General features: G+C 36.1%; 2 protein-coding genes and 1 long non-coding RNA gene across 5 annotated transcripts; 1 reads left to right on the top strand and 2 right to left on the bottom strand.

Moving 5' to 3' along the window:
- The first annotated feature begins 1,833 nt into the window (after nt 1-1,833).
- Nucleotides 1,834-15,126, top strand: LOC149738636 (calcium-activated chloride channel regulator 3A-1-like). The gene is made up of 20 exons (XM_089875172.1): nt 1,834-2,067; nt 2,757-2,891; nt 3,526-3,676; nt 4,078-4,192; nt 4,611-4,791; nt 5,064-5,315; nt 5,645-5,866; nt 6,410-6,520; nt 6,831-7,010; nt 7,773-7,896; nt 8,478-8,617; nt 9,616-9,765; nt 10,199-10,301; nt 10,652-10,734; nt 10,993-11,086; nt 11,376-11,493; nt 11,936-12,078; nt 12,873-13,059; nt 13,473-13,618; nt 14,685-15,126. The coding sequence occupies exons 1-20, from the start codon at nt 1,906-1,908 to the stop codon at nt 14,990-14,992; spliced, it is 3,105 nt and encodes a 1,034-aa protein (XP_089731298.1). The 5' UTR covers nt 1,834-1,905; the 3' UTR covers nt 14,993-15,126.
- Nucleotides 15,127-15,577: 451 nt separating this feature from the next.
- Nucleotides 15,578-22,486, bottom strand: LOC149738635 (uncharacterized). Of its 3 annotated transcripts, none has more exons than XM_089875179.1 (14): nt 22,351-22,486; nt 21,564-21,687; nt 20,906-21,025; nt 20,330-20,490; nt 20,114-20,272; nt 19,619-19,787; nt 19,258-19,341; nt 18,745-18,926; nt 17,873-17,996; nt 17,101-17,362; nt 16,844-16,910; nt 16,649-16,780; nt 16,083-16,170; nt 15,578-15,693 (listed from the first exon to the last, which is right to left on the bottom strand). In XM_089875179.1, the coding sequence occupies exons 2-14, from the start codon at nt 21,676-21,678 to the stop codon at nt 15,650-15,652; spliced, it is 1,707 nt and encodes a 568-aa protein (XP_089731305.1). In that variant the 5' UTR covers nt 21,679-21,687; nt 22,351-22,486; the 3' UTR covers nt 15,578-15,649. The 3 variants fall into 3 exon arrangements, with proteins under 3 accessions (XP_089731305.1, XP_089731306.1, XP_089731307.1); XM_089875180.1 differs by having other exon boundaries at nt 20,906-21,007; XM_089875181.1 differs by lacking the exon at nt 16,083-16,170.
- A 2,232-nt stretch (nt 22,487-24,718) lies between these two features.
- Nucleotides 24,719-25,540, bottom strand: LOC149738634 (uncharacterized). Its single transcript, XR_016384659.1, has 4 exons — nt 25,398-25,540; nt 25,208-25,326; nt 25,016-25,118; nt 24,719-24,943 (listed from the first exon to the last, which is right to left on the bottom strand). It is a non-coding gene; the product is annotated as an uncharacterized LOC149738634 (long non-coding RNA).
- Between the last annotated feature and the right edge of the window lie 3 nt (nt 25,541-25,543).

The raw sequence follows: 25,543 nt of genomic DNA, 5'->3' as shown, positions 1-25,543 counted from the left end.
TGGTTTTAAGCTCTTTGGTTAACACCAGAGCCATAGAATCACCAGTCAACACCAGGTCAACACCACCCTGAAACGGCATAGTTATAACAGAGTCGTATAAACACCGAGTAGTCCAACTGCCGTCTTTGTGTGTTCAAAATAGAGCAAGAGCGGTGACTTTCGCAATAAATTTAAACGAACTTGTTATTATTATTAAGTTTGATTTGCGATTTCCTTTTGTGAGAAGGCGTAAAACAACTTCTATTTACCTTACTAAACATTTTTTTGAAAAAATATATAAATTTACCCCCATTAAATTACTAAAATGTCACAAATCAACCGCTTCCAAATCCATTTTTTGACTTGTTTTGATACAGAAAACAAATAACACATATGTTTTAGACTTTTTAACCTTTGAATTTATTTTTAAGTCCGAGTTTTCCTTCAAATTACCGAAAATATGCATTTTCCCAACGTCGGTTGGACCAACGTCGGTTGGACTACTCGGTATTTCTATGGCTCTGGGTTATAATTACGAATTACAAAACACAAACGACATATAGTAGGGTGGGGGAAGATGGGACATCTTTAGCACAGAATATCCAAATATCCTGATCGTATTTTAAACAACTAACAACGGTCTATGGGAGTCAAGAGGATACGGTTTTATAATTCTTTGAATTTTCTTTGTTTACTACCAAATGTTACGAGAAAACAGAAGAAAAAGGTGTCCCATCTTCCCCCACTCTACTATAATATATGTCGATGATCACACACATTACATATTTTGTTATTTATCTGTTCGAAAACAATCGCGAAGACCAAATTAATTAAACAAAAAGAAAAGAATCAACAGAAAAAAACGGCAGTCGTTAAAATTCACTATGAATAAAAGTATTTGAAAGAATGTCAGTTAAAAAGCGTGCCTGCTAAACCAAAACTATGAAAAACTCTTAGCTCAGTAGTGAAATACGACAGTTTCCTGGTATACGAAACCTAAATTTTGTTGTAAGTGCTGTTTTCGGTATGTATACGTGACACCGTTACAATTGATCGAAACCTGAGCACGCAGTTTTCGAAAATATTGACAGGTTTGCTTCGTGCACTGTCAGCAAAGCATTCAAGCATGCGGGTGTTGCTGATACAAATGTAGCGTACGGGAACCAATATCTGGGTCGCATTGTTAATAAACTAAGAGTAGCTTGATGTAGGATGGATTGGAGCGAAGTAATTTGACAAAGTTTTAAATAATAAAGTAGGGCAGGGAAAGATGGGACAAGTTTTAATCCTATTTCTCGTCCCATTTGGTAGGAAACAAAAAGCATTCAAAGATTTATTAAACCGTACCCTTACGACTTCCATAAATCGTTGGTATTTATTTAAAACACGATCAGGATATTTGGATATTATGTGTTAAACGTATTCCGTCTCCCCCACCCTACTATATAATGAGATATCTGTAGCATAGCTTTAGTTACATAAAACGATGCTGTAATATAAGCTATACGGTTCCCGTTTTAGGGTTGGTTTGAACTATAGTAGTTTGACGGGGTTGGTTTATTGAGTTATTATTATTGTTGTATAAGGTGGGGGGAAATGGGACACCTTAAGTACATAATATCCAAATATTTTTTTGATCGTGTTTTAAACAATTAACACCGGTCTATAGGAGTTGTGAGGACACGCTTTAATAATTCGTTAAATATTTTTGTTTGCTATAGCAAATGGGACGAGAAAATAGAATAAAAAGGTGCTCCATCTTCTCCCACCCTACTATGTAGTAGCGTTTAACAACTATTAGAGAAATGACTGAACCGGCATCATCGCTTAAATTAAAACCACTAACTAAGCTAATAAAGAGTGTTTTTGTTAATACAACGCAGTGACGGTTTAAGGAAATAAAAATTGTTCAGAAATCTGCTAAAAATGAAGACACCTCTGCGCGAGATATTCTTTGTTTGCTGCAGTTTTTATTTCGTTTCTGCAACATTCGACTCCGTTAGTCTGGTAGGAAATTCCTACCAAGGTGTTGTAATCGCCATCAACCCTGAGATAGCGGAAAGCACAACACTTCTTAATTCTATTAAGGTAACTTGTTTTACAACGGAGTAGCCTAGTATAGTACTTTGGGGGGAGATGGGACAGCTTTTCATTCTATGATCCCTTTTTGTAGTAAACAAAGAACATTTAAAGAGTTATAAAAGGTGGCCCATCTCACCCCACAGTACTACATACTATTTTTTTACTTATGTTTTTGTAAAAGTGCATACTTTTATTTATATTGACTACCCACGGAGTTTAAATTTCTCGTTCACCTATGCTTCCTCTGCTTCAAAATTTGCCATTATCGTGTTTAGTTAACGTACATAACGTACAACTATTTAGCCCAGTGCTGTATATGGCTAAATATTAGAGCATTCGCTTATAAACTGCAAAGGTTGGTTTTAAGGTTCGAAGCTCTCACAAATGTATGCGTATGTGTGCCTATACGGGCAAGACACTTAACGCCTACTTAAAAATGATTGACTGCTGAGTTGCCATGCAGCCAGCATACAAAAAATAACAGAAAAATAATCACGCATAAAGTTACATATGCGAAGTAACTTGTGTATTTTTCTGGGGTATAATGAACCAAAGTCCTTTACAAGGACCTCATCACCCATAAGGAATTTAACTCATGTGTAAAATAAGACCTTGTGTTAAAAATCTGTCTTGCCCGACACACGAGGATAAATTAATTCCTTTCATTCAATGGTGTTACTTCGTTTTTTTACTAGGCTGCCTGGACAGAAGCATCGGCGGCTTTGTATACAGCGACGAGAAAACGAGCATATTTTGGAAACATTACCATACTTGTACCTAAGTCATGGAATGGAACTTACAAAAGGGCCTTTGACGAAACCTACGATGCCGTAATAATTTTAATATAATATCCCACAAATATAACATGTAGTAGGGTGGGGAAAGATAGGACACCTTTTTCACATAACATCCAAGCATCCTTGTCATGTTTTAGTAAACAATTAACAATTGTATATGGAAGCTGTGTGGATACGGTTTAATCTTATAGTGACATTTTGTTTACTACTAAATAAAACGTGAAAATAGAATAGGTAGGTGTCCCATCTTCTTTCACCCTGCTATATCCCACAAAGTTATGGGTGCTGTGGTTAACTTGTAAGCGGTGATTGTAACGACTGTCGTTGCACCAACATTCGAAGATAAAAAAGTCCCCTTTATCATTTATTTAACATATCGGCTAAATCTGTGGCATTTAATGTTATAGTATGGTGAGGAAAGATGGGACACATTTTCATTCTGTTTTCTCGTTCCATTTCGTAGTATACAAAAAAACATTCAAAGAGTTATAAAACTGTTTCCTCACAACTCCCGCATAGAACGTTGTTAATTGTTTAAAACACGATCCGGATATTTGGATATTATGTTCTAAAAGTGTTCCATCTTCCCCCACACTACTATATAATATATTCAGCCTACATAAGCTACAACTGTATAACATTGTGTATAATGGATCTTGCTATACAGGCTGACGTAGTAGTTACAAACACCAACAGAGTACGTGGTAACATTCCGTATGTTCTACAACCTGGTGGGTGTGGTGAACCTGGTACAAGGATATTTACAACACGGGATTATTATACGAATGATACTTACGTTGAGAGTTTCGGGCAGAGAGGTGAATTTTGCGAGGAAATTATTTACATAACTTTGATTTGCTATCTATATTTGATTGCAATAATAAAGATCCGTATAATGAAAAACGGTTTTCCTTAGAAAAATACACTAAATTAAAAGGTCTACCAGCACAATATTGTACAGTGTACCGTTTGAGAGGTAAAAAGTGCCCGCTTCATAACCAGTATCATGGAAAGGTATTTAGCAGTCGAAGCTCGGCGCTGCTACCATTGTCGGCGTATGCGTTCTTTGGACAAAGCACTTGTTTCTTGTTTTTTTGCTCAAACCCCTACGAGTTGTCCAAATTGTTAATCATGAAAAAATAATCACTCACAAAATGCCTGTACAACAAATCCCAACAGATCAAGATTCATAACCAACGAAAGTAACATTCATACACAGGCAAGGTAATGGTGCATGAATGGTCTCACTATCGCTGGGGTGTTTTTGACGAGATTGCTTCCGGTGATTATGCGCCGTTCTATATATCCTCAACGGGAACCATTGAAGCTACAAGGTAGGACACATACACAAATACAAAGCTTTATGGCATAAGAAGAGCCATATTTTAATTTTCTTTTAACGTCTTATTTTGTAGTAAACAAGGATGTTTACACAATTATACACCGGTATCCCCAAGACGATAATAGAGTTGTTAATATAGTTCTGTGGTAGAATATGGGACACCTCTAGCACATAAATATCCTGATCGTGTTTTAACGATTAATAACGGCATATATGTGAGTCTAGAGGACACGGTTTTATATTTTTTTGAATGTTCTTAGTTGGCACGAGAAAATAGAATGAAAAGGTGTCCCATCTCACCCCACCCTTATACTCTATTTAAAGCTTATTAAATAAGAAATGTGAAGTCCTATCGGTATTCGTCTTACCCAACAATGATATGCCAACTTATATTCCAATACTGATACCAGATGTTCTTTGGGGATACAAGGAGAAAACATGATAGTTCAGAACAATGAGATTGTGCAAGACGTATGTAATTACGACCCACAAACGTTGCTACCCAATTCTACAGATTGCAAGTTTATTCTTGCATGGGACCAGGACCTTGACTTAAAGGCATCTATTATGTCTTACCAATATGTTAATGAGGTAAGCATATATGTTTATGCACAACTTTGTAACTAGATTTCTGTCGAATGTTAGAATGTAATAAGTGAATTTATAGGCCGTTTATGAAAAAGTAAAACAATTCCACACAAAATTACAAATATGCTGGGAACCCGCGTAATCGGGCACGAGGTGTATAAAAAAAACACCCGTGTTATAATTAACGAATGTCGTTTCCTCGCCAGGTGAAGATAAAAAAGTTACATCCATTTATTTATTTATTTATTTATTTATGCAATATTGTTCATATGTAGATTAATGGATTTTGTGACGACAACGATAACGATCCATTAAACCGGCATAACAGAGAAGCACCGAATGAGCACAACGACAAATGCAACAAACGAAGTGTTTGGGACGTTATTACATCATCAGTAGATTTCACCGGCGGCCGCAATTTGGCCAACCCGAATGTTGCAAGCACAATACCCACGTTCCGGGTTGTGAAACCGTTCCCGTATAGATCGTTCGTACTTGTGTTGGATGTGTCGGGCAGTATGTGGGGGGTAGGTAAAAATATTATTCATTTTTTTCTGCTCAATAGAACGGCATTACCTTGTATTATGTATTGTATTTTATAATGGATGTGTTTCTAGGAGACCTGGGATTTAGGACAGGGTTAACCTATTATCAAAATACTTTACGGTATAAGTACATCAACTGTAGAAACACAAATTAAGGTCTGTAACTCACGTTTTCCTCAGGTGTAAAATTACATAGGTAACCCCTGAACTACTCATAAACTTATTAAGTCAAAACCGATATGTAAAAACCAACAAAACGGGTAACATTTCTCTTTATTTACTTTATAATTGACCGTGTGTATGAATAACAGGGGCGACTTACTAAAATGAGGCAAATAATGAACACATTCGTTGACGACTTCGTACAACGTGGGGACTACGTTGGTATCACGATATTTTCAACCATTGCTCGAAAATTAAGTCCTTTGACCAGGATCAGGGATCAAAGTGATCGAGCATCACTCATCCGGCGTCTTCCCAGATCAGTGAGAGGAAGTACTTGTATCGGTTGTGGAATAAATTCAGCTGTTCAGGTAATAATGCATGGCATTTTTATGTACAGTAGGGTGGGAGGAGATGGGACACCTTTTCATTCTATTTTCCGGTCCTGCTTGGTAGTAAACAAAGAATATTTAAAGAATTATGAAACCGCAGCTTCACGGCTACCATAGGCTGTTGGTAATTGTTTAAAACACGATTAGAATATTTGTGTTAAAGTGGTCCCATCTTACCCCACAGTACTACGTTCTTAGTAATGCACATGTCACATGACAACGTGATACAGGAATACTTAAGTTCATAAATAGCTCGTACCAAGTTCTCCACGCCAGCAGTCCCAGTACTGGGTTGTCTGAGTTGTCAGCCATATATAAACAAAAATGATTAAAAAATAACCTTTAAAATAATCACCCACAAAGTTACACATCTGGTAACTCGTAAGCGGGAACGTCATGTGTGAAACAAAAAAATATGTTATATAGGAAAAAGAATAAATGACCGACCACAGTACGGAAATACATGTGTTTTACAGGGCATATGTAATAGGCAGCAGTACATACAATTTTAGTTGTGTTTAGATTATGGAGCAGCACTCCCCTGATCTATGTGGGGATATTATCGTCTTCACTGACGGGGAAGAGAATGTGGAACCTAGCGTTGCTGATGTGCATGATAAAGTTGTTAAGAAGGTTATACCTTGACCTGTTTTTATACCGTTTTATAAGATTTACAGTTTTGATATCTTTTTATTTCGATGACATAAAACTTATTGGTTACAGAGCTTGGGTAGGTTCTTCATTGTTACTGTACATATAGTATATATATTTGACCAAGGCAATTTCGTAGTCTGAAACGACAGCCATACAGATAATCACTCAAAAAGTTACACATTCTGTGATTTAAAAAAACGGAACACCATGTTATACCGACTGTAGTTGCCCCGCCATCCAGGACAAAAATTACATTCATTTTTTCTTTTATTCAAAATTTTCACCACAGAAATGTAGAGTAAGCGCAGTTTTTTTCACGACGACCGCCAACCAAGCTCTAGTCCGATTGGTCGACGCAACTTCTGGTACTTGGTTTTATGGAGATACAGATGATATAACACCATTGATTGGAGCGTACAACCAGCTTTCAAAAAGTAAAGATGGTGACGTCATCCAGCAAGCTAATATGGTACGTAGAACTGTTATCCACCATACGTTGCAGCTCTTGTCTACATTTGTGGCAGGCTTCAACATTCGTTGAGGTACAACAAAAAGACACTGGTAGTTAGATAATAAACCAATTCTTGCCTAAATCATGTTTGGTAAAATCGTTTTAGGCTGCAGGACCGCACCCACGTAGAACAGAACATGTATAGCAGGGTAGGGGAAAATAGGACATGACCTTTTTATCTTATTTTCTCATCCTATTTGGTAGTAAACAAAGAACAATCGAAAAAATATAAAACCGTGTTCTCACAACTTCCACGGACCGTTGTTAATTGTTTAAAACACTATCAGGATATTTAAATATTATTGCTAAGGGCGTCCACCTTTCCCCACCCTATATACATGTATACATACAGTAGGGTGGGGGAAGATGGGACACCTTTAGCACATAATATCTAAATGTCTTGATCGTGTTTTAAACAATTAACAACACTCTAGGGGAGTCGTGAGGATACGCTTTTATAATTCTTTGCATTTTCTTTGTTTACTACCAAATTGGGCGAGAAAATAGAATAAAAAGGTGTCCCATCTTCCCCCAACCTACTATATATATACAGTTTAATATGCTTTGTCACACCACATATCAAGGGGGTCCTAGGAAAGTAATATACAAAGTCGCTGTTATTTACAGGGGTAAGGCCCACATTGTGTTGCAAAAGCAGTTCACACTTTAAGTATTGCTATGTCCGTTTGTTGTGCCTAATCTTATTGCTGTGCCTACCAGATCCACAGTACATCAAAAGTCATGGAAGCAGGTCAAAGTTTTACTACTGACGTTGAAATGGACGCTACGATTGGGGTTCTGACTGTTTTTTCATTCACCTGGTCAGATGGGGACGTTTCTCCGGGTAAGGTCGAACATTCATCATTACGTTTTTGGTCGAACATTCATCATTAAGTTTTTGGCTTGGGCTTGAATGTGTTTTATATAGTAGGGCGGGGGAAGATGGGACACCTTTAGCACATAATATCCAAATATCCTGAACGTGTTTTAAACAATTAACAACGGTCTATGGGAGTCGTGAGGATATAGTTTTATAATTCTTTGAGTTTTTCTTGTTTACTACCAAATGGAACGAGAAAATATAGTTAAATGTGTCCCATCTTCCCCCACCCCACTGTATATAGTAGTGTGAGGAAGATTTCTATTCTCATTTTACTCTGCTATATTTACAATTTATTTACAATATAGTACTGTGGGAGAAGATGGGACACCTTTAGCACATAATATCCGAATTTCCTGATCGCGTTTAAAACTATTAGCAACGGTCTATGGAAGTCGTAAGCGTATACGGTTTTATAATTCTTTGTATGTTCTTTGTTTATTTTCCCCTCCCATTTGGAAGTAAACAAAGCACATTCAAAGAATTATAAAACCGTATCCTTACGACACTCATAGGCAAATGAAAAACTGCATTTCTTTACACAGGTATTTTAATCACTTCCCCAAGCGGTTGTTCGTATTCCACAAACGACGTTGATTCACCAAACCCATGTCCAGGCCATCCACTAGCTAACGTTAAACCTGCGTTCAAAACAGTCAAGTTTACAATACCAGGCACAGCTCAAGTAAGTAGGACTGAATTTCAGCTATAATGGAAGCTCGATGAAAATTTTAAAGCTTACCGGAACAGGGTCCTGGTAATCCGGCGGCATTTTAAAGTCCCATTGAAATAATTTGAATAACTCCTGTGCATAAAGGAAACATTACAGCCAAATATATATAGTATATGGGGGGGAAGATGGAACACCTTTTTACTCTTTTTACCGTTCTATTTAGTAGTAAACACAGAATTATAAAAATTTATCCTCACGACTCCCATAGGCCACTGTTAATTGGTAAATACGGTTAGAAAATTTAGATAATATGTATAATAGGATGGGGGAAGATGGGACACCTTTTCATTCTATTTTCTTGTCAGATTCGGTAGTAAACATAGAACATATCAAAGAATTATAAAACCGTATCCTCACGATTCCCACAAACTATTGTCATTTGTTTAAAACACGATCAGGATGTTTGTATATAATAAGCTAAATGTGTCCCATCTTCTCCCACAGTATTATACCAAAGATGTCCATATAACACCTTTGGTTTTATTATTTTTTTTCTGACATCCTGGAATCTACACGCATTTTGAAACATGAAAACAAAAATCAAAGGAAACAAATTTGCAAAAAAATGATCACCTGCATTTTAACATAAGCAGATATTTCTATGAATGAATGTAACTTACTGCATCCTCGCGTGGCAGGAAACGACAGGCGTTATAACACAGGTGTTTTGTTTCATACACCTCGCACCAGCTTACGAGTTACCTAGTATGTTACTTTGTAGGTGATTATGTTTTGTGGACTTTTTCATTTTTTTATGTGTGGCTTATAATTTGAACAAACCATCAGTGACCACTGGATTGGAGCAATCGTCTTTAAGTGTCTTGCCCAAAGACATATAACCCCACAATGGTAGCAACGATGAGTATTGAATCTATTACTTCTTGATTCGAGGCAGACTTACTAACCAGCTGTGCTCCGGCGCCGGATTTTAAAAACTGTTGTTGCCACAGGTTGGCAAATGGAGATATCGCGTGACAACAGCAAGCCTACAGACCGTATCCGTAACTGTGACTTCAAAATCCCGTGGTAAGAAACCAATTGTCGTTTCAGTGAATACGATACCGGGCAAGAAAGGAGTGCCAATGAAAATCTTTGCTAGGGTAAGAGTCTTGTGACTACGGAATACGTTTATAGTCTCATTACAGCCTATTATACCCACTAAATTGTCAGCAAAAAAAAACAACAAAAATTTTTTTTTTTAAATTAAAAAAATATATTTTCACCCAAAATGTTATATATATAGTAGTATAGAGGAAAGTTGGATCACCTAATCATTTCATTTTTTTCGTCCTATCGAGTTTAAAACACGATCCGGTTATTTAGATACTGTGTGCTGAAGGTGTCCCATCTTATACCCCACAGTACTATATATGGTAACTCGTAAGCGGGCACGAAGTGTATGAAACAGCCTTCACGCTAATTAACGTCTTTAATTGCCCCGCCTACGATAAGATACATTCATCTATTGTAATGAATTTTCTCATTCAAATATATTTAACTTATACTGTACTAAATGTACCGTTACACTTACAGGTGACTATAGATGACGTACCACTGATCGGTGCCAACGTTAGAGCAGTAATAAAATATCCGAACACCACGAAACAAACATTACCTTTGTATGATGAAGGAGCAAGTAAGTGGCTTGATATGCATTTGTGGGGAAAGTTTTACTGCTATGATGTTCAATCATATCTGCACATTTTTACAAAACGTTTTCGAACCTTATATAGTAGGGTGGGAAAAGATGGGACACCTTCAGTGCATATTACCCAAAATGTTCTTTTGAATGTTTTTTGTTTACTACTAAATGGAGAAAATAGAATAAAAAGGTGTTCCATCTTCCACCACCCTACCATATAATTATTCTTCTGTCCTAATACATTGTAAATGTAAAGTTTTAATAAAACGGTCGATATTTTTATTCTCTTTTATCAGCTTATCTAATGCAACAGCGACAATCATAAAAGAAACTGTTTTTTTCAGATCCGGATACGACGAGAAACGACGGTACTTACTCCAGGTTTTTCTTTTCCAGCGCAGTTGGAGGGGGTCGCTACAGTTTACAGGTAAAATGCATTTTTCTCAAAATTTAGGTAAAATCTTTGTTTATTACCAAATGGGACAATAAATAAAATGAAAATATGAACTAACTTAACCGAACTCAATCATAAAACACAGCTCTAAAGCTGTAAATGTTATAGCTTAAACTGAGTTTACTCTGCTGTTAGGTGCTTGGGTAGGGGAGTGTCCCGTGAACCATTATATATGCGGTTTTAATAAAAAGTATACCATCGACATAAAGTAAGTTTCCTTCAATAATACAGGTTCTAGCATCTGGAAAACCGGGCGAAAATAAATCGAAACATATCAACTTTGGAAAACCGGCCGCTTTTAAAATAGGATATGTGTACCAAAATGGTGAGCTTCATTTTGTACTTTTCCTTGAGTGCCTTGCCCAGCAAGGGCACCACGTGATCTACTTATATAGTAGGGTGGGGGAAGATTGGCCACCTTTCCCGTTAATTTTTCCCCCCTTAGTTGGTAGTCAACAAAAATATTCAATTAATTATAAAACCGTATCCTTAGCACGACCCACATATACCGTTGTTAACTGTATAAAACAAATAAAATCAGAATGCTTAGATATTATGTGCTAAAGGTGTCCCGTCTTCCCCCATCCTACTATACAGGAGTTTTGATTTTTCAGGAACCGTGGTATTGAATAAAAACAAAGAAGACGAGGGGGCTACTGATGAAACGATTGAAACAGAAACGATTGGAGACTTTTCAAGAGTGGTTGTCGGCCAAAGCTTCGAATACACTGGGTGTGTAAATAGTTTTAGAGTAGGGTGGGGGAAGATAGGACACCTTTTAACTCTATTTTCTCGTCCCATTTGGTAGTAAACAAAGAACATTCAAAGAATTATAAAACCGTATCCTCACTACTCCAATAGACTGGTGTTAAGTGTTTTAAACACGCTCAGGATATTTGGATATTATGTGCTAAAGGTGTCCCATCTTCCCCCACCCTACTATATAACATTGCTATCTTAAAACTCTGAGAAGGGCAATGGCTTATTACATCAAGTTTGTCTAACTTGCTGTTATACTAGGGTGGGGGCAGATACGACACCTTTAGAAGATAAATCTAAATATCCTGATCGTGTTTTAAACAATTAACAACAACAAAACAACAATGTTAAATCAAGTTTTAATGCCTAGCACGCAAGACTAAACAACTTTTAATTATTTTTTTTTCTACTTTAGGCCTAAAGTTGACCGAGACATTGACCAACAGCCGCCGAGTAAAGTGACGGACCTGAAACTAAAACAAACCATCGCCTCTGACGTCACTTCTCCTCTATCGCTTACTTTCACAGCTCCTGGGGACGACTTTGATTCGGGGACAAGTTAGTATAAAATCCAAATGTCCTAAACTTAATGCAGTAGGATATCATAGTATATACTGAAGTGTACTGATCGTAAAGTAACATACATGGTAACTCGTAAGCTGGCACGAGGTGTATGAACACCCGTGTTATAACGACTGTCGTTTTCCGGCCACGCGAGGATAAAGTAAGTTGCATACATTACATTGCACACATAGTAGGATGGGGAAAGATGGGACAGCTTTGGCGCATAGTAACCGAATATCCTTTCTTTTAATGTTCCTTGTTTACTACTAATGGAGAAAACAGAATAAAAAGGTGTCCCATCTTCCCCAACCTACTAAATAATATAATTATATGGCAATTCAAAATCAACAGTTCGCCCGTAGTTATAGGGTTGAACGTTATCGGCTATAGCGTTACGTGTTGTAGATCCGAAACTTAACACGTTTTAGCCTATTTGTGGTATAGTGGTTAGCGCGCCTGCCTAAATTATCAGCCATACATAAAAAAATGAAAAAATCCCCCCAAAAGATAATCACCCACAAAGTAACATACATGGTAACTCGTAAGCTGGCACGAGGTGTTAAACCCGTGTGATAACGACTGTCGTTTTCCGGCCACGTGAGAATAAAGTAAGTTACATTCATTGCTAAAAATGTATTCAGATATAGCTATAATGGCATGATGGTCGAATACTGGCGGCCTATTACAAATTACACACCCGCATACGCAGTATACGAGTATTAGCACTCTACGTTCGACTGTCACTCGCTTATATCCAAATCCATGTAACTTGACAATCTATGTTTCAGCATCGTCATACGAGCTTCGATATACTTTGTCAAGCCCACAAAACCTCTTGACTTCTTTCGAAAGTCAGCTTGAAGTGAATGAGACAGGTTTTGTAAGAAATCAAACGGCCTTACCAAAACCCGCTGGTTTCCAAGAATCGATTTTGGTAAAACCACCAGCCATTTCGAATACTGCCAACTTTACGAGGTATATGATAGTGCAAGGTGTAAGAATATAAGAGTAATGCAAACTGTTTGATAGTTTCGAGACGCTCGCGACGTATATATATACTATTGACCCTAACCGATTATCCAAAATTGCTAGTTATGTAAAAAAATGTAAACAATATGTAAAAAAGTTACATATGGGGCAACTTGTAGCGGACACGAGGTGTGCGAAACACAACACCCGTGTTATACCCAACGTTTACGTTGGTTATAACGACTGTCGTTGCCCAGCCACGCAAGGATAATAAAGCAAGATTGGTCCGTTCAATCAATTTAAACATTATGGGGTTTAAGTCCAAAAAAGAACGATGGTGCTTCTAGCATTACAATGCCTCATACAACCATCTAATTAACCAAACATTCATTCATCGTGCCATATGCATATATTTATAGCGTCTCGTACTCAATTCGAGGTATAGACGACGCTGGCAATCGTGGTCCTCCATCAAATGTTGCAACGGTCAACCTCCTAAAGATTAAACCAGTCGTTCCAACCCTGATACCCCGTACCACACCACCCCCCACTACACCCGCAACAGGTATCAACCATATGTAAACAGGCTCTTTTGCCAAACTCGTTTTTTGGTTATAACCCTAAAGGTGGCTGTACACAGTATCCGGAATTCGTCCGTTTTGTCTGTTTTGTCCACAGAAATAAAAAAGAATAGAAGGCACATCTCCAATGTCGGCAAAGGAGAGAGCACGATACACTGTCTCTCTTTCGCGGGTCGTTCCCGTTTACTATTGTAGTCAATGGAGTCGATGACGTTTTGTGTACCTTTTCTTCGTTTTTTGACTTAATTTAAAGTTATTGTGTAAAAAAACTATTTTCTAATATATATATATTTCTAAAAAAACGTTTGTTTGAAATTTTTAATTAATTTTTTATAATTAAATAAATTTCCTAAACAAGTGGTAAACTGTAAGCGTTAACGTACCAAATAACTAAACTAGCCTAACAAACTTGAATAGTTGGTGTAGTTTTTAAAATAAACAGCTAAAACCTTCCAAAAACATTATGCGCCTATCTTTTACAATGGAGACGAAGGGAAATGGGGACGGAGTTGGCGGTCACGTGAAAAGAAAAAAGAATATATCACGGTTTTGGAAAGTTGCGCGTTCTACTCTTTTTATTTCTGTGGTTTTGTCCGGATTTTGCTGCCGCATGCGGAATTAGACACGGGTTTGCATACGACTTCGCACGCCGTATACTGTGTACAGCCACCTTATCACAGCAACAGTCGTGTAGATATATACGGCTATACAACTCTGCGAATATTCGTTAGTTACTTCCAAATACGACGATGAAACATAATGAATATGTACCATCTGTCCCAGGCCTATTATATACTACTGTGGGGTAAGATGGTACACCTTTAGCACATAAAATCCAAATAACCTGATCGGGTTTTAAAAAATTAACAACGGTCTAATAAGTCGTGAGGGTACGGTTTTATGAATCATTGAATAATTTTTTAATTACTCCCAATTGGGACAGGAAAATAGGATGAAAAGGTGTCTTATCTCCCCCACCCTACTATATAGCTTATTATCTTTGTCATTTACGTGTATGCAAACGTTTACGATTTTCAAATCTGTTTTTAGTTCGAAACATGGCACTTTGTCGAGCGATGTATAACAGAGCGTACAGAGCAACTTTTCGATTGGTCTGTCCACGTCCCATGATGACAAAAAGTTGTGGCGTTGCCGTAGATGCGTTTTACTGGACGGAGGAGACTTACAACGTAGACTGCGGTTCGGTGAACGCATGGAAAGCGTGTCGATCTGCTTATACAAATGCGTGTCGTTCAAGATGGTGCAGAACATGTAGAAGAGAAGATCCTTGGAGATCTGGTCTTTACAGCGATGGTAGAAGATTACGACCACATTACTACAGAGCCAACCGTTATTAAAAATGTACCGTTTATAATTTCGCTGTACAATCAATTAAGGAAATACTAACCTTCAATTCACATGCTTTGATTTTAAAGTGCTGCTTATAAAATAGCGAACGAAATAATATAAAAGCTTGTCAACTTCGGAAATACACCGCGTAACATTTTCTTTCAAGTACAAAGTTACAGATATTTATTATTTGTAAACAAATAGTAATATATAGTACTAGTAGGGTGGGGACAAATGGGAAATCTTTTCAGTCTTTTTTTTCGTCTCATTTAGTAGTAAACAAAGAACATTCAAGAAATTATAAAACCGTATCTTTACGACTCTCATAGACCACTGTTACTTCTAAAACACGATTTTTAAATATATAGTAGGGTGGGGAAGATGGAAAACCTTTTCCTTCTATTTTCTCGCCCCATTTGGTAGTAAACAAAGAACATTCAAAGAATTATAAAACCTTATTCTCACGACTCCTATATAGACCATTGTTAAATGTTTAAAACAAGATCAGGATGTTTGGATATTATGTGCTAAAGGTGTCCCATCTTTCCCCACCCTACTATATGTATGTAGCTAAGACCAAGCGAATAACACACTAAGGGTTTTAAATATTTATTTATCAAAACAAACGGCATCAAATGCAACATCGAACTCAACATATGTTTCTACTATCCATCTTGACGCTGCAGAGTCTCAAGTAATGCTTTGCTGTCTGCAGAGAAATTAAGGAAAAGTTATATTTGTTTATTCATAAAAAAAAATATAAGCTCTTTTTTATGCTAGAAAAATATTTTACACATTAGGGTGGGGGGAGACGGGATCCCTTTAAACTGTGTTTTCTCAACCCATTTAGTAGTGAAAACAACGAACATTGAAAGAATAATCAAACTGTATTCTCACAATTCCCACATACCGCTGTTAATTGTTTAAAATACGATCAGAATATTTGGATATTATGTGCAAAAGGTGTCCCATCTGCCCCCACAGTACTCTATCATGAGACAAACCATATTCCTAATTCCCACACAAATCGACAAACCATATTCCTAATTCCCACACAAATCGTTTCAAAAGGATCTAACCTATAGCCTAACCACTTACATCTCTTGTTTATAACTTTTCCAATTGTTTCCAATGCTCTCCATGGTGAACCACCATTAGATTCCGTGGTTTCCAACTTTTTTATTGTCTTAAAATAATCAACTAGATGAGACTTACTATACAACATGAAACTGGACGCTACACAACCAAATAGATATTAAATGCCCGTCAGTGCTTTACATGAACACAAGATAAGGTTGCCTAATATATACTCACAAGTTATGCTGTATTGCACCTGAAAACTGTCTTAATACACTGACAAAGTGACAAGGTATGCTATATCTGAAAACTACAGTAAAAAGTTATGCTATATATACCTTAAAACTGTCTGATACATTGACAAGTTACACAATGTCTAGAACTGTCTAATACACTGACAACTTAAGAGCTTATGCTCTACCTGATAATTGTGTGATAGTGATGCAACATATTATGTTAAACCTGAACACTGTACAATATACTGACAAGTAATGTTATATAAACCTAAAAACTATCTGATACAATGACAGATTTTGCTATACCTCAAAAGAGTTAACTGTATAATACACCGACAACTTTTGCTATACCTTGGCCAATGTAGCAATGTTTCCTGAGATTGCAAAACCACCAGCAAAGCCAAGTTCTTCACCAACTCTGTGGAACTGAACAAAGTCAACAGTGATACCTTGAAACCCCATTTCTACTAACTTGGCCTTGACCTTAAAAAAAAAGCATGTTAGTGTAATAGATTAGTCTTGAATAGATAGTGATTTAAAGGATACCATTGGGTTAAGTTTGCGTCCAAAATCTTCTAAGATATGATGCTTCCTGGCACTGAATATGATCTTGCTGGAAAAATAAGTGAAACACTTAAAAAAAGTTTCTGTATTCAATAAAAATTATCATTGGGACAATGAATGTACGAACACATAACGCGTGAATTGCATTTTTGTCAATCATTTTTCACATTAAAATCTGATCTTTTTAATACAGAAGTAAAAAGTTTCTGTAATTAAAAAAGACGCGCCAATCAACATACTTGTATTGCATTTTCCGTTTATCGATTTCTTTTATATGCAAATGAAATACAATTGGTTCGTTGTTGTATTTCTTTAACAGCTTTGGTATCGATGCAAAATCATCATCATCATCATCAGCTTGCACAGCCAATGCTGCTTGTGACATCATTGATGTTGTTGTTTTAAGGAAAGGATTCTCAGTTGTGGTGATTGGTGCAAAACCACTGCCTTCATAGCTTAAAGGGGGAGGTGGTTCGGTGGGAATTATCAAACTGCCTAAAGCTGGAATATTAAACAAGATTTGTGAATATAACGTATGTTAAATAAGCATACCATTACCAATAAAATATTTGTGCATTAATAGAAATATTTAAATTTAACTGTTAATTGCTGAGTCAGCATAATCTTGTATGTTGCTTGGTTTAATCAAAAAAAAATTCAAACATTACAAAAGTTTTTTTATATATATTCACAAAAAAACACATTTACTAAACGAATTCTAAATAAAAATTGAACAGCCAAATTTTTTTTCCCAAGCAGGTTTTTTTACGATAATTTTTCCAAAACTTTGGTGGTACCTTTATCACTTTTGAGCATATCTATAGTCTTACTTTATCCATATACAGTCTATATTATTGGGACCTAAATTGACACCTTGACAACAGTAGAAACATCAAGCCCGTATTGTCAGGTAAACGATAATGATAACAGCTGTTCTATGAGTTTGTTCCTCACATTATCATTATCTCTCTATAAAATTTCTAAACCTTGGCTAAATCAACTTTGTCTAACCTTTTAAAGTTATAGTTTTGGGAATAAAGTCAACCTTGCTTGAAGTAAATCCTGCAACTGTTTTATTACCAGGCATGACTTCTTGCCTTCCAGTATATAGGACTTCCACTATACCACCAGTATCCTAGACACAAAGGTATATTTTAAAAACAGGACATTCTACTCGTGGTAATTTTGATATGAATGTGGATGTAATGAATGGATGAATGTATATGTATGTAACTTACTTTATTCTCGCATGGCTGGAAACGACAGTCGATAAACACAGGTGTTATGTTTCATACACCTCGTGCCAGCTTAGGAGTTTCTAGATATGTTACTTTGTAGGTAACTAATTTTTTGGGGATTTAAAGCCGTTAAGTGACTTGCCAAGGACACATACGCTCGCAATGGTAGCAGCAACGAGCCTTAACCCATTATTTCTGGCTTAGAGGCAGGCGCACTAACCACTTTGCCACGGTGCCAGACATATTCTTTGATCTATTTTGATGTAATAAAATATTAAAATATCCTAAAAATTTCCTTGCGGCTACTTCTAGTCCATGATTGGCCTAATAGAGACTGTAGACTGGTAATTTATAAGTTACTGATTATTGCTAAATATAATATATCATATCATATGATATGGTCCATGCATACAAACAAATTATTACTGAACTGTCACGATACTCATAAATGATTCTTCTAAGCTCTGATACTGTAAACTGAAACTATATAAAACATTTCTTCTACTATTGAATTGAATATAGATTAAAAATTTAAAACAGATTATAATTACTAATTAAAAGGCTTTTGCAATGTATAAACTAAAAAGCCTATACTGTAAATAAGATGGGCCAATAAACCTATGGAAAAAGTTTAACATTACTCACTGATATAATCCCAGCATAGTATGCAGATGCACACAGTGGCGTAAATATAGCAAATATATCATCCTTTCCACCATACACAGTGGTCTCATCTTCAATACATGCAGATTGACACTGACACACTTTAGATGGATTCATTGGGTTTAGTTCTTTGAAGAGATTTTCTTTACAGGTGCAAGGAACAGCTGAGTAAAGATATATGTTATGAATATAGAATACGAGAGGCATAAAATAAGTTACTTTTTGAATTTCTAACAAAATCTGGGGTGACACTGCTAAAATGTAGTTACACTCACAGTAATCAAACATAGGCAACCAAATTGAAGCAATACTTTGAGTTTGCTTGTTTGTAAAGACACCTAACAGCAGAATAAATTCAGGTTCACATTTAAAACAAGGATGCTAAAACATGTGATGCCATTGTCAACCTTATTACAAAAGTTGAAGCTATATGTCACCGGAGACAACTCTTTACATTCCTCCTATCAAGGAAAGTTCTAGAAAGCTTTTTATTACCTTCTTGTTTAGGAGGAGGAATGGTGGTGAATTTATAGTGTCGTCTCATTCCTCTCTTTATCGCCCAGCTAAAGGAAGGTGAGCCTAGAATTTAATTCACAAGTCAGTTTGTACTATTAGTGTAATAAGGTGGCAGGTGGGCATACAGTATACGGATAGTTAGGAAGAGATCTTCTTGCAACTGTTTGTTTTGTGATTTTACACACCCAAAAACCTAGAGATAATTACATTAGCCTATTATTTTTTTTAAATTGATAAAGACAACTAACTACATATAATATACAAAATTAATACAATTATACATTAATACATATATATGATGTGTTCCAGAAATTTGGATATTACAGAAAATTGAGCTTACGATCAAGTCGCTTTACTGTTGCACGAAGACCGTTATTAGCTAGTCTGGTACGCAACCTGCCCCTCATTTTCCACCAGGACTTATATTTCGCACTTTGAAACGTAGCTGCATTTTTGGAAGGTTTCCCAAACACCACGTACTTAACTTTCACAAAGGATATCCCATTGTACTGCAGCAAATAAAGATTTAAATTGTAGTGAAAATAAATTGCAGCCAAAGAGATTAAATATATTTATCCTTGCGTGTAGGGCGGCTTGGCAACAACAGTTGTTATAACAAATCTGTGCTGTTTCATACAGCTCGTAACCTGCTTATGAGTTACAATGTATGAAACTTTGAAGAATTATTTTTTGTAATGTATGGCTGACAATTTAAATAAACCATAAAGGTAAAGGGACCACTGAGTTGGAAGAATTATCGTTAAGTGTCTTGCCCAATGACCTAACGCTCAAAATGTCAGCATTATTGAGTCTCTAATCCATGTAAAACACTTACCTTTTTGTTTGCATACTTTGCATTAGCAGTACCAAACTTTTTATCCGTGACATTTTTAATTTCTTCATTTCGGTTTATCATGCGGGGAGCTGCCTTAGATAAAGATTTAATTTCCACTCTGTCTACCATAAAACCTTCTTCATCCAAAGCTGCTTTAATCTGAAGAAAAAAAAATATTTATAACTAATTTCTTTAAAAAAAAATTTAAATGTATACTTTTCTCGACAGCTTATGTTCCAATTTTCGAGATTTATCCGAATCAGGATCACTGTAGGCGTCGTCCCACTGGATGAAACCATCATCATCCTCCTCTAGCTGGATATCTCCATCGAAAGCCACACGACTCTCATCAAAGTCATCTGGGTCAATCGTGCAAGCTGAAAAAGTTAATAAAATGTTATGTAAACATTAGATATACATAGGCCTATGGCTATCACAAAACAGTAGTATGTAAGCCTTTGTAAGGAGTGCTCTGAATTGGTGATGGCCTAACTCGAGAATACAGTAGGAGTAGGACCCCACCTATAGGCATAATTCACATGGCAATCAGTGACATGACAAGTTTATATTAGAGGTCTCTGTTACAAAGTTTGACAACCGTTTTATATAAATAGAATTAAAATTGCTGGTCTGATTTTCAACAGTTAAAATTTCTGACTATATTACTAATTACAATGCAAATTTATTTCCTTGCAGAGAAAAAATTAGAAAATAATTAGGCATTGCCTATTTATTCAATAAATAAGAATAATCGATATCATATAAGTTTATAAAATCTAAAATACAACTCACCTACAATAACAAGAGCAATTCCTATCAACGTTATAAAGATAGAAATCAATGCAACAATCCTTTTAAAGGTTCTCTGATCCAGCATTCCTTTAGAAGGCTTAACTGTTGGAATATAAGAGTCTAACAGTTTTAAAACTTTGAGCGAAATCTGTGGGGACATTGCTAAATGCAGTTGTACTCATAGTCATAGTTGTAAAACAGGGAACCTTATTGATAATGATTAATGTGGTGAATGCAGCATACTTTGGCTATTCCTATTTGGGTAGGAACACCTAACAGCAGGGTAAAAATTGTTATAAGCCCAAGGGTGTTAAATGTTCACCATACCAGGGTGTTAAATATATGAATAATATCATATGTTATGTGTGTATGAACCTCTAACAGCGGGGTAAAAATTGTTATAAGCCCAAGGGTGTTAAATGTTCACCATACCAGGGTGTTAAACATATGAATAATATGTCACACTCGTTTTAAACTTTAGGTCCACACTAAGCATTCTAATGTAACATATAAGAGTAGTTTGCAGATAAGCATGGAAAAAGAACCTGGTTTGATTGACAATAGCGACATACTATGTGGCAACTTTCTAATCATGCTTTGGACCCTCATCGCTACGCCTGTTTATAAGCCTTTTAATTAAAATTACTTAAGCTCTTACTAGGGTCAGGTGAGGGCGACGCCGGTGGAGGTGACGTTGGTGGGGGTGACGTCGGTGGGGGTGGGGGTGGTGAAGTAGGAATTGGTGGAACATTTTCAAACGAACTCGCTATCATTTTGCCTTGCTGAAGTATTTCACATGTAATTGTGAAAATTTTACTTTAAACAATACCACATATGAAAAATATAGTTACGACTCATTAAGCGATCATCACTTTCTTTTTTCACAAGTGGGCGCTCATTTTTTTGTTGTGTGATTAGCACTTTTAGATTAGGGGTTAGGGGTTAAGGGTTAGGAGTTAAGGGTTAAAATCTTATGTGTGTAAACTGTAAAACTAACTGTTAGTAAACGATTTTTTATAAAATATTGAAATACTATACCAATACACGTTTTATATGTCACAAAAACGACGTTTTTTAAAAGTCCCCAGAAAATAATAATAAAAAAATGAGCGCTCACTTGTGAAAAAAGAGAGTGATGATCTGTTAATGAGTCGTATGTAAAATATATAAATTTATTGCATTATTTTAAACAAAAAAATGTTTAAAACTGTTTTAAAAGCGCTAGCTATAATGGCATGATACGCAAAGACAGTTTAAACACCCGTGTTATATCGACTGTCGTTTTCCGGCAACGCGAGGATAAAGGAAGTAACATTCATATTCATTCATTCATGCATTTTTAAACCTTTTTATCGCGCCAAAAATAACGTTTGCAGACGATATAACACCATTCACTACTGTGTACCAAAACCTGAACAAACTAACAGTTTGAGCTCACAACTTACCTCAAAACGTCTAAAGTTGTTGCGTCAAGCAACCAAGTAACGCAGTGTGTGAACTGCTTGCTGCATCTGATTGGACGTTGGGTAGGAATTTCGAATTAGACCATTGTGACGTAACAATTCACTGGACTAGACGTAAACGAATGTTCGAGATAAAAACTGAAACTATTATACCATAGTTTATGTTAAGGGATTAACATGGTTTTGAGTTATGCTTTGATTAAACTATGATTATACATACCACGGCTTACCAGAGATCGTTTCGTGGAAGGTTGTTCCTCGTTTCGTGGAAGGTTATCTCTGGTATGCCGTGTACATACATGTATCAATGTACCGGTGTTTAAAAGCTGCGATTAAACTATAGTGAATGAGAACGGCTGTGCTAAATTAGCCTGTGCTATAGTTTCTTTGTAAAGTAAACTTTCAAGTCTCTTATAAACCGTTGATAAATATTTAAACCATTATCAGGATATTTAGATATTATGTGCTTAAAGTGTCCCATCTTCCCTACCCTACTGTTTGCCAGATAAACACCTCGATGGTGTTTTGGCCCATACATGTCTTTATGCAATTATATTTGTGTCATATATATAATGTAATGAATACTGTTATAATGTAATATATAGGAGTGGTAAGATAAATGCCGTTAGCACACAATATTCCATATTTCCAATAAATCGTGTTTTTAACAATTAACAAGACTTTTTAGTATCGCGAGGCAACGGCCAATGTAATCATGTAGGCCTAAACATTCTTTGTTTACGACCAAATGTAACAAGAAAATAAATTGAAAACATTCATTCTACACCACCCTATAATATATAGTAGGATGGAGGAAGATGAGACAACTTTTTACTTTATTTTCTCGTCCCATTTGGTAGTAAACAAAGTACATTCAAAGAATTGTGAAACCGTATTCTCACGACTTCCATGGACAGTTGTTAATTATTTAAGACACGATCAGGATATTTGGACATTATTTGCTAAAGGTGTCCCGTTTTCCCCGCTCCACTATATATTGCAGGATTGTTTGTTGCACATTGCGGTATCATGTAACGTACAATGCGCTCTTCAGGAACTGCGTCGTTTCCCTCTTGTAAGAGCAGATTGTCTGAGCGTCTTTACACTGCCTACTCAATACACGGCCTAGGAATATACACCTAAACTGCCCAAAAAATAATGGCCAATATAATACATTGTTTCATGAATAAAATTTTGAAATTTAAAATAAAGTTTACAATGAGAGCAGTTGCGGGTCTCTTGCGTTAAAAAAGTACGCTTAAAGGTTTTGGTTTAAAAATTGTATTGCAACAGTGTGATATATTTAACTCCAAAATGTCTGCTGTTATTTTTAAATTTACAAAGTTGGCCTGCATTTATGCTGCGCAACCAATCGCATTTTATAGTACAGTAGGGTGGGGAAAGATATAGAACTCCTTTTAACTTTATTTTCTCGTCCCATTAAGTAGTAAACAAAGAACATTTAAAGAGTTATAAAACTATATCCCCGCGACTTCTTAAGGGACCGTTGTTAACTGATTAAAACATGATCAGGATATTTGGATAGTATATGCTAAATGTGTCCTATCTTCCCCCACCCTACTATATATAGGTACTTTTAGCAAACGTATGGAAAAAATCTCCTAACTTGTTTTCATCGTTTGCAAGAAACTGGTTTGCAATTTGGCTTCCATGACTTTGCTATGATAGAGCCCGCTGTACCTAACATTATAAGAACACCACCAATATACGAAGTGGCGTATGGTACAGTATTGAGAAGCATGATATCATAGAAGAAACCTGTCAGAACTTGGCCGGTAAGTATAACAGACACGATACTCGGAAGTTCAAAACGTAAAGACGAATACATTAACATTCGACATGTGTAATTAGCGCCGGCTGCGAGCATTGCAAAAACAAAATCGTAAAAACAAGGCAACGAAAATTTGCCGGCAGTTAATTGAATATAAATGCAGCATATAGCCGCGCCTTGTAACGCTGCGCAAGTCAATACACTACTAACGGAAACGCTTTTTATCTTTCGACACAGAACCAAACTAATAGAATAACATACACTGTAAAAAAAGTTCAATCAAATTTCAATCAAATCCGCTCAACACCAAATTTTGACGCAAAAATTTTGAATCAAGTGCTTGACGCAATTTTTTAAATCAAATTTACGTCAAAATTTCGCTCGGTTTCAGCGATTTTTTAGCATTAAAATGGGCCGATCTCAATCAAATTTTGATTTAAACTTGATTTGTATGAAAAATTCTACATATATATTTCTGGGGTAAAAAATGTTTGTTTTGTATTTTTTATTTAATTGGCACAGCATACACAAGTTATTATAAACACTGCAGATAAAGTGTTGACGTGGAAAATTATACGCAATGAAAGACAACAAATAGGAAGGAACATAAAACACAACAAAAGATAGAAAATGTGGTTTGTAAACGACTGTCAAAATGTCGTATTCCCAGGGGTATTGCTGAGGCATGAAGTAGTAAAGCTCGCAGATAAGAAATTCTCTCCTTTATTAAACGTTGAACGGACTTCTCCCTCATAAACGTTTCCACTTGACATCACATTAAGTCTGTAATGAAAGCAGCAAGTTAAATGAATAAGTCCACACACTCTTTCCGACAAAAGTTTACTTGATACTTACCAATTTGAATTAACGACGTTCTAATTTTCACATTCCCTGTTGACGGTAATTCATTCGTATAAACAATGGTAGTTCGGAAAATCAGTTGTCGTGACGCCTAAGTCTAAAAACATAAAATATGGTTTTGTATTTGGATGCTATTACATAATGCTATGTCCACTTTGTATATAAAAACACAAATGCATACTTAACTTTTATGGTAAGCAACGTGCGCTTGTCATCTTTCTTCAGTAGAGTTGTAATATATGACCCATTTTGAAATCTTATCGTCGATAGTTGAATTTATAATGGTGTTGCTTCACATTAGAGTGCTGTTAATTAAACAAAAGATATAGTAAGTGTGTAAGACCATACCGTTGTAAATGGTATTAAAATTGCTCACCTTTAGCTTCTGACGAGTTTTCTTTTCGTGTTTTACTGTGACTTTTATTTAAGACTTACTGACCAAAGTTGCGTCTGCATTGTTATTTTTCTCATCTTACTTAAGCGATATTACACCTGATTCCTCTTAGAATTAAGTAACACTTC

This window comes from Ciona robusta, chromosome 3 (assembly GCF_009617815.1).
Source record: "Ciona robusta chromosome 3, ASM961781v2".
In the NCBI taxonomy this organism is placed as follows: domain Eukaryota; kingdom Metazoa; phylum Chordata; class Ascidiacea; order Phlebobranchia; family Cionidae; genus Ciona; species Ciona robusta.
The sequence above is the reverse complement of the archived record's forward strand: the minus strand, read 5'-3'. Positions and strand labels throughout refer to the sequence as shown.

What these genes read in the sequence shown, in the direction of transcription:
- LOC149738635 (XM_089875179.1), bottom strand. Translation starts at nt 21,678, where the DNA reads ATGATAGCGAGTTCGTTTGAAAATGTTCCACCAATTCCTACTTCACCA. An exon ending in AACATAAGCTGTCGAGAAAA is followed by an intron (nt 20,273 to 20,329) that starts GTATACATTTAA and finishes TTTTTTCTTCAG; the next exon opens with ATTAAAGCAGCTTTGGATGA. An exon ending in GACGCAAACTTAACCCAATG is followed by an intron (nt 16,781 to 16,843) that starts GTATCCTTTAAA and finishes TTTTTTTTTAAG; the next exon opens with GTCAAGGCCAAGTTAGTAGA.
- LOC149738636 (XM_089875172.1), top strand. Translation starts at nt 1,906, where the DNA reads ATGAAGACACCTCTGCGCGAGATATTCTTTGTTTGCTGCAGTTTTTAT. An exon ending in TTGACGAAACCTACGATGCC is followed by an intron (nt 2,892 to 3,525) that starts GTAATAATTTTA and finishes CTTGCTATACAG; the next exon opens with GCTGACGTAGTAGTTACAAA. An exon ending in TGAGAGTTTCGGGCAGAGAG is followed by an intron (nt 3,677 to 4,077) that starts GTGAATTTTGCG and finishes ATTCATACACAG; the next exon opens with GCAAGGTAATGGTGCATGAA.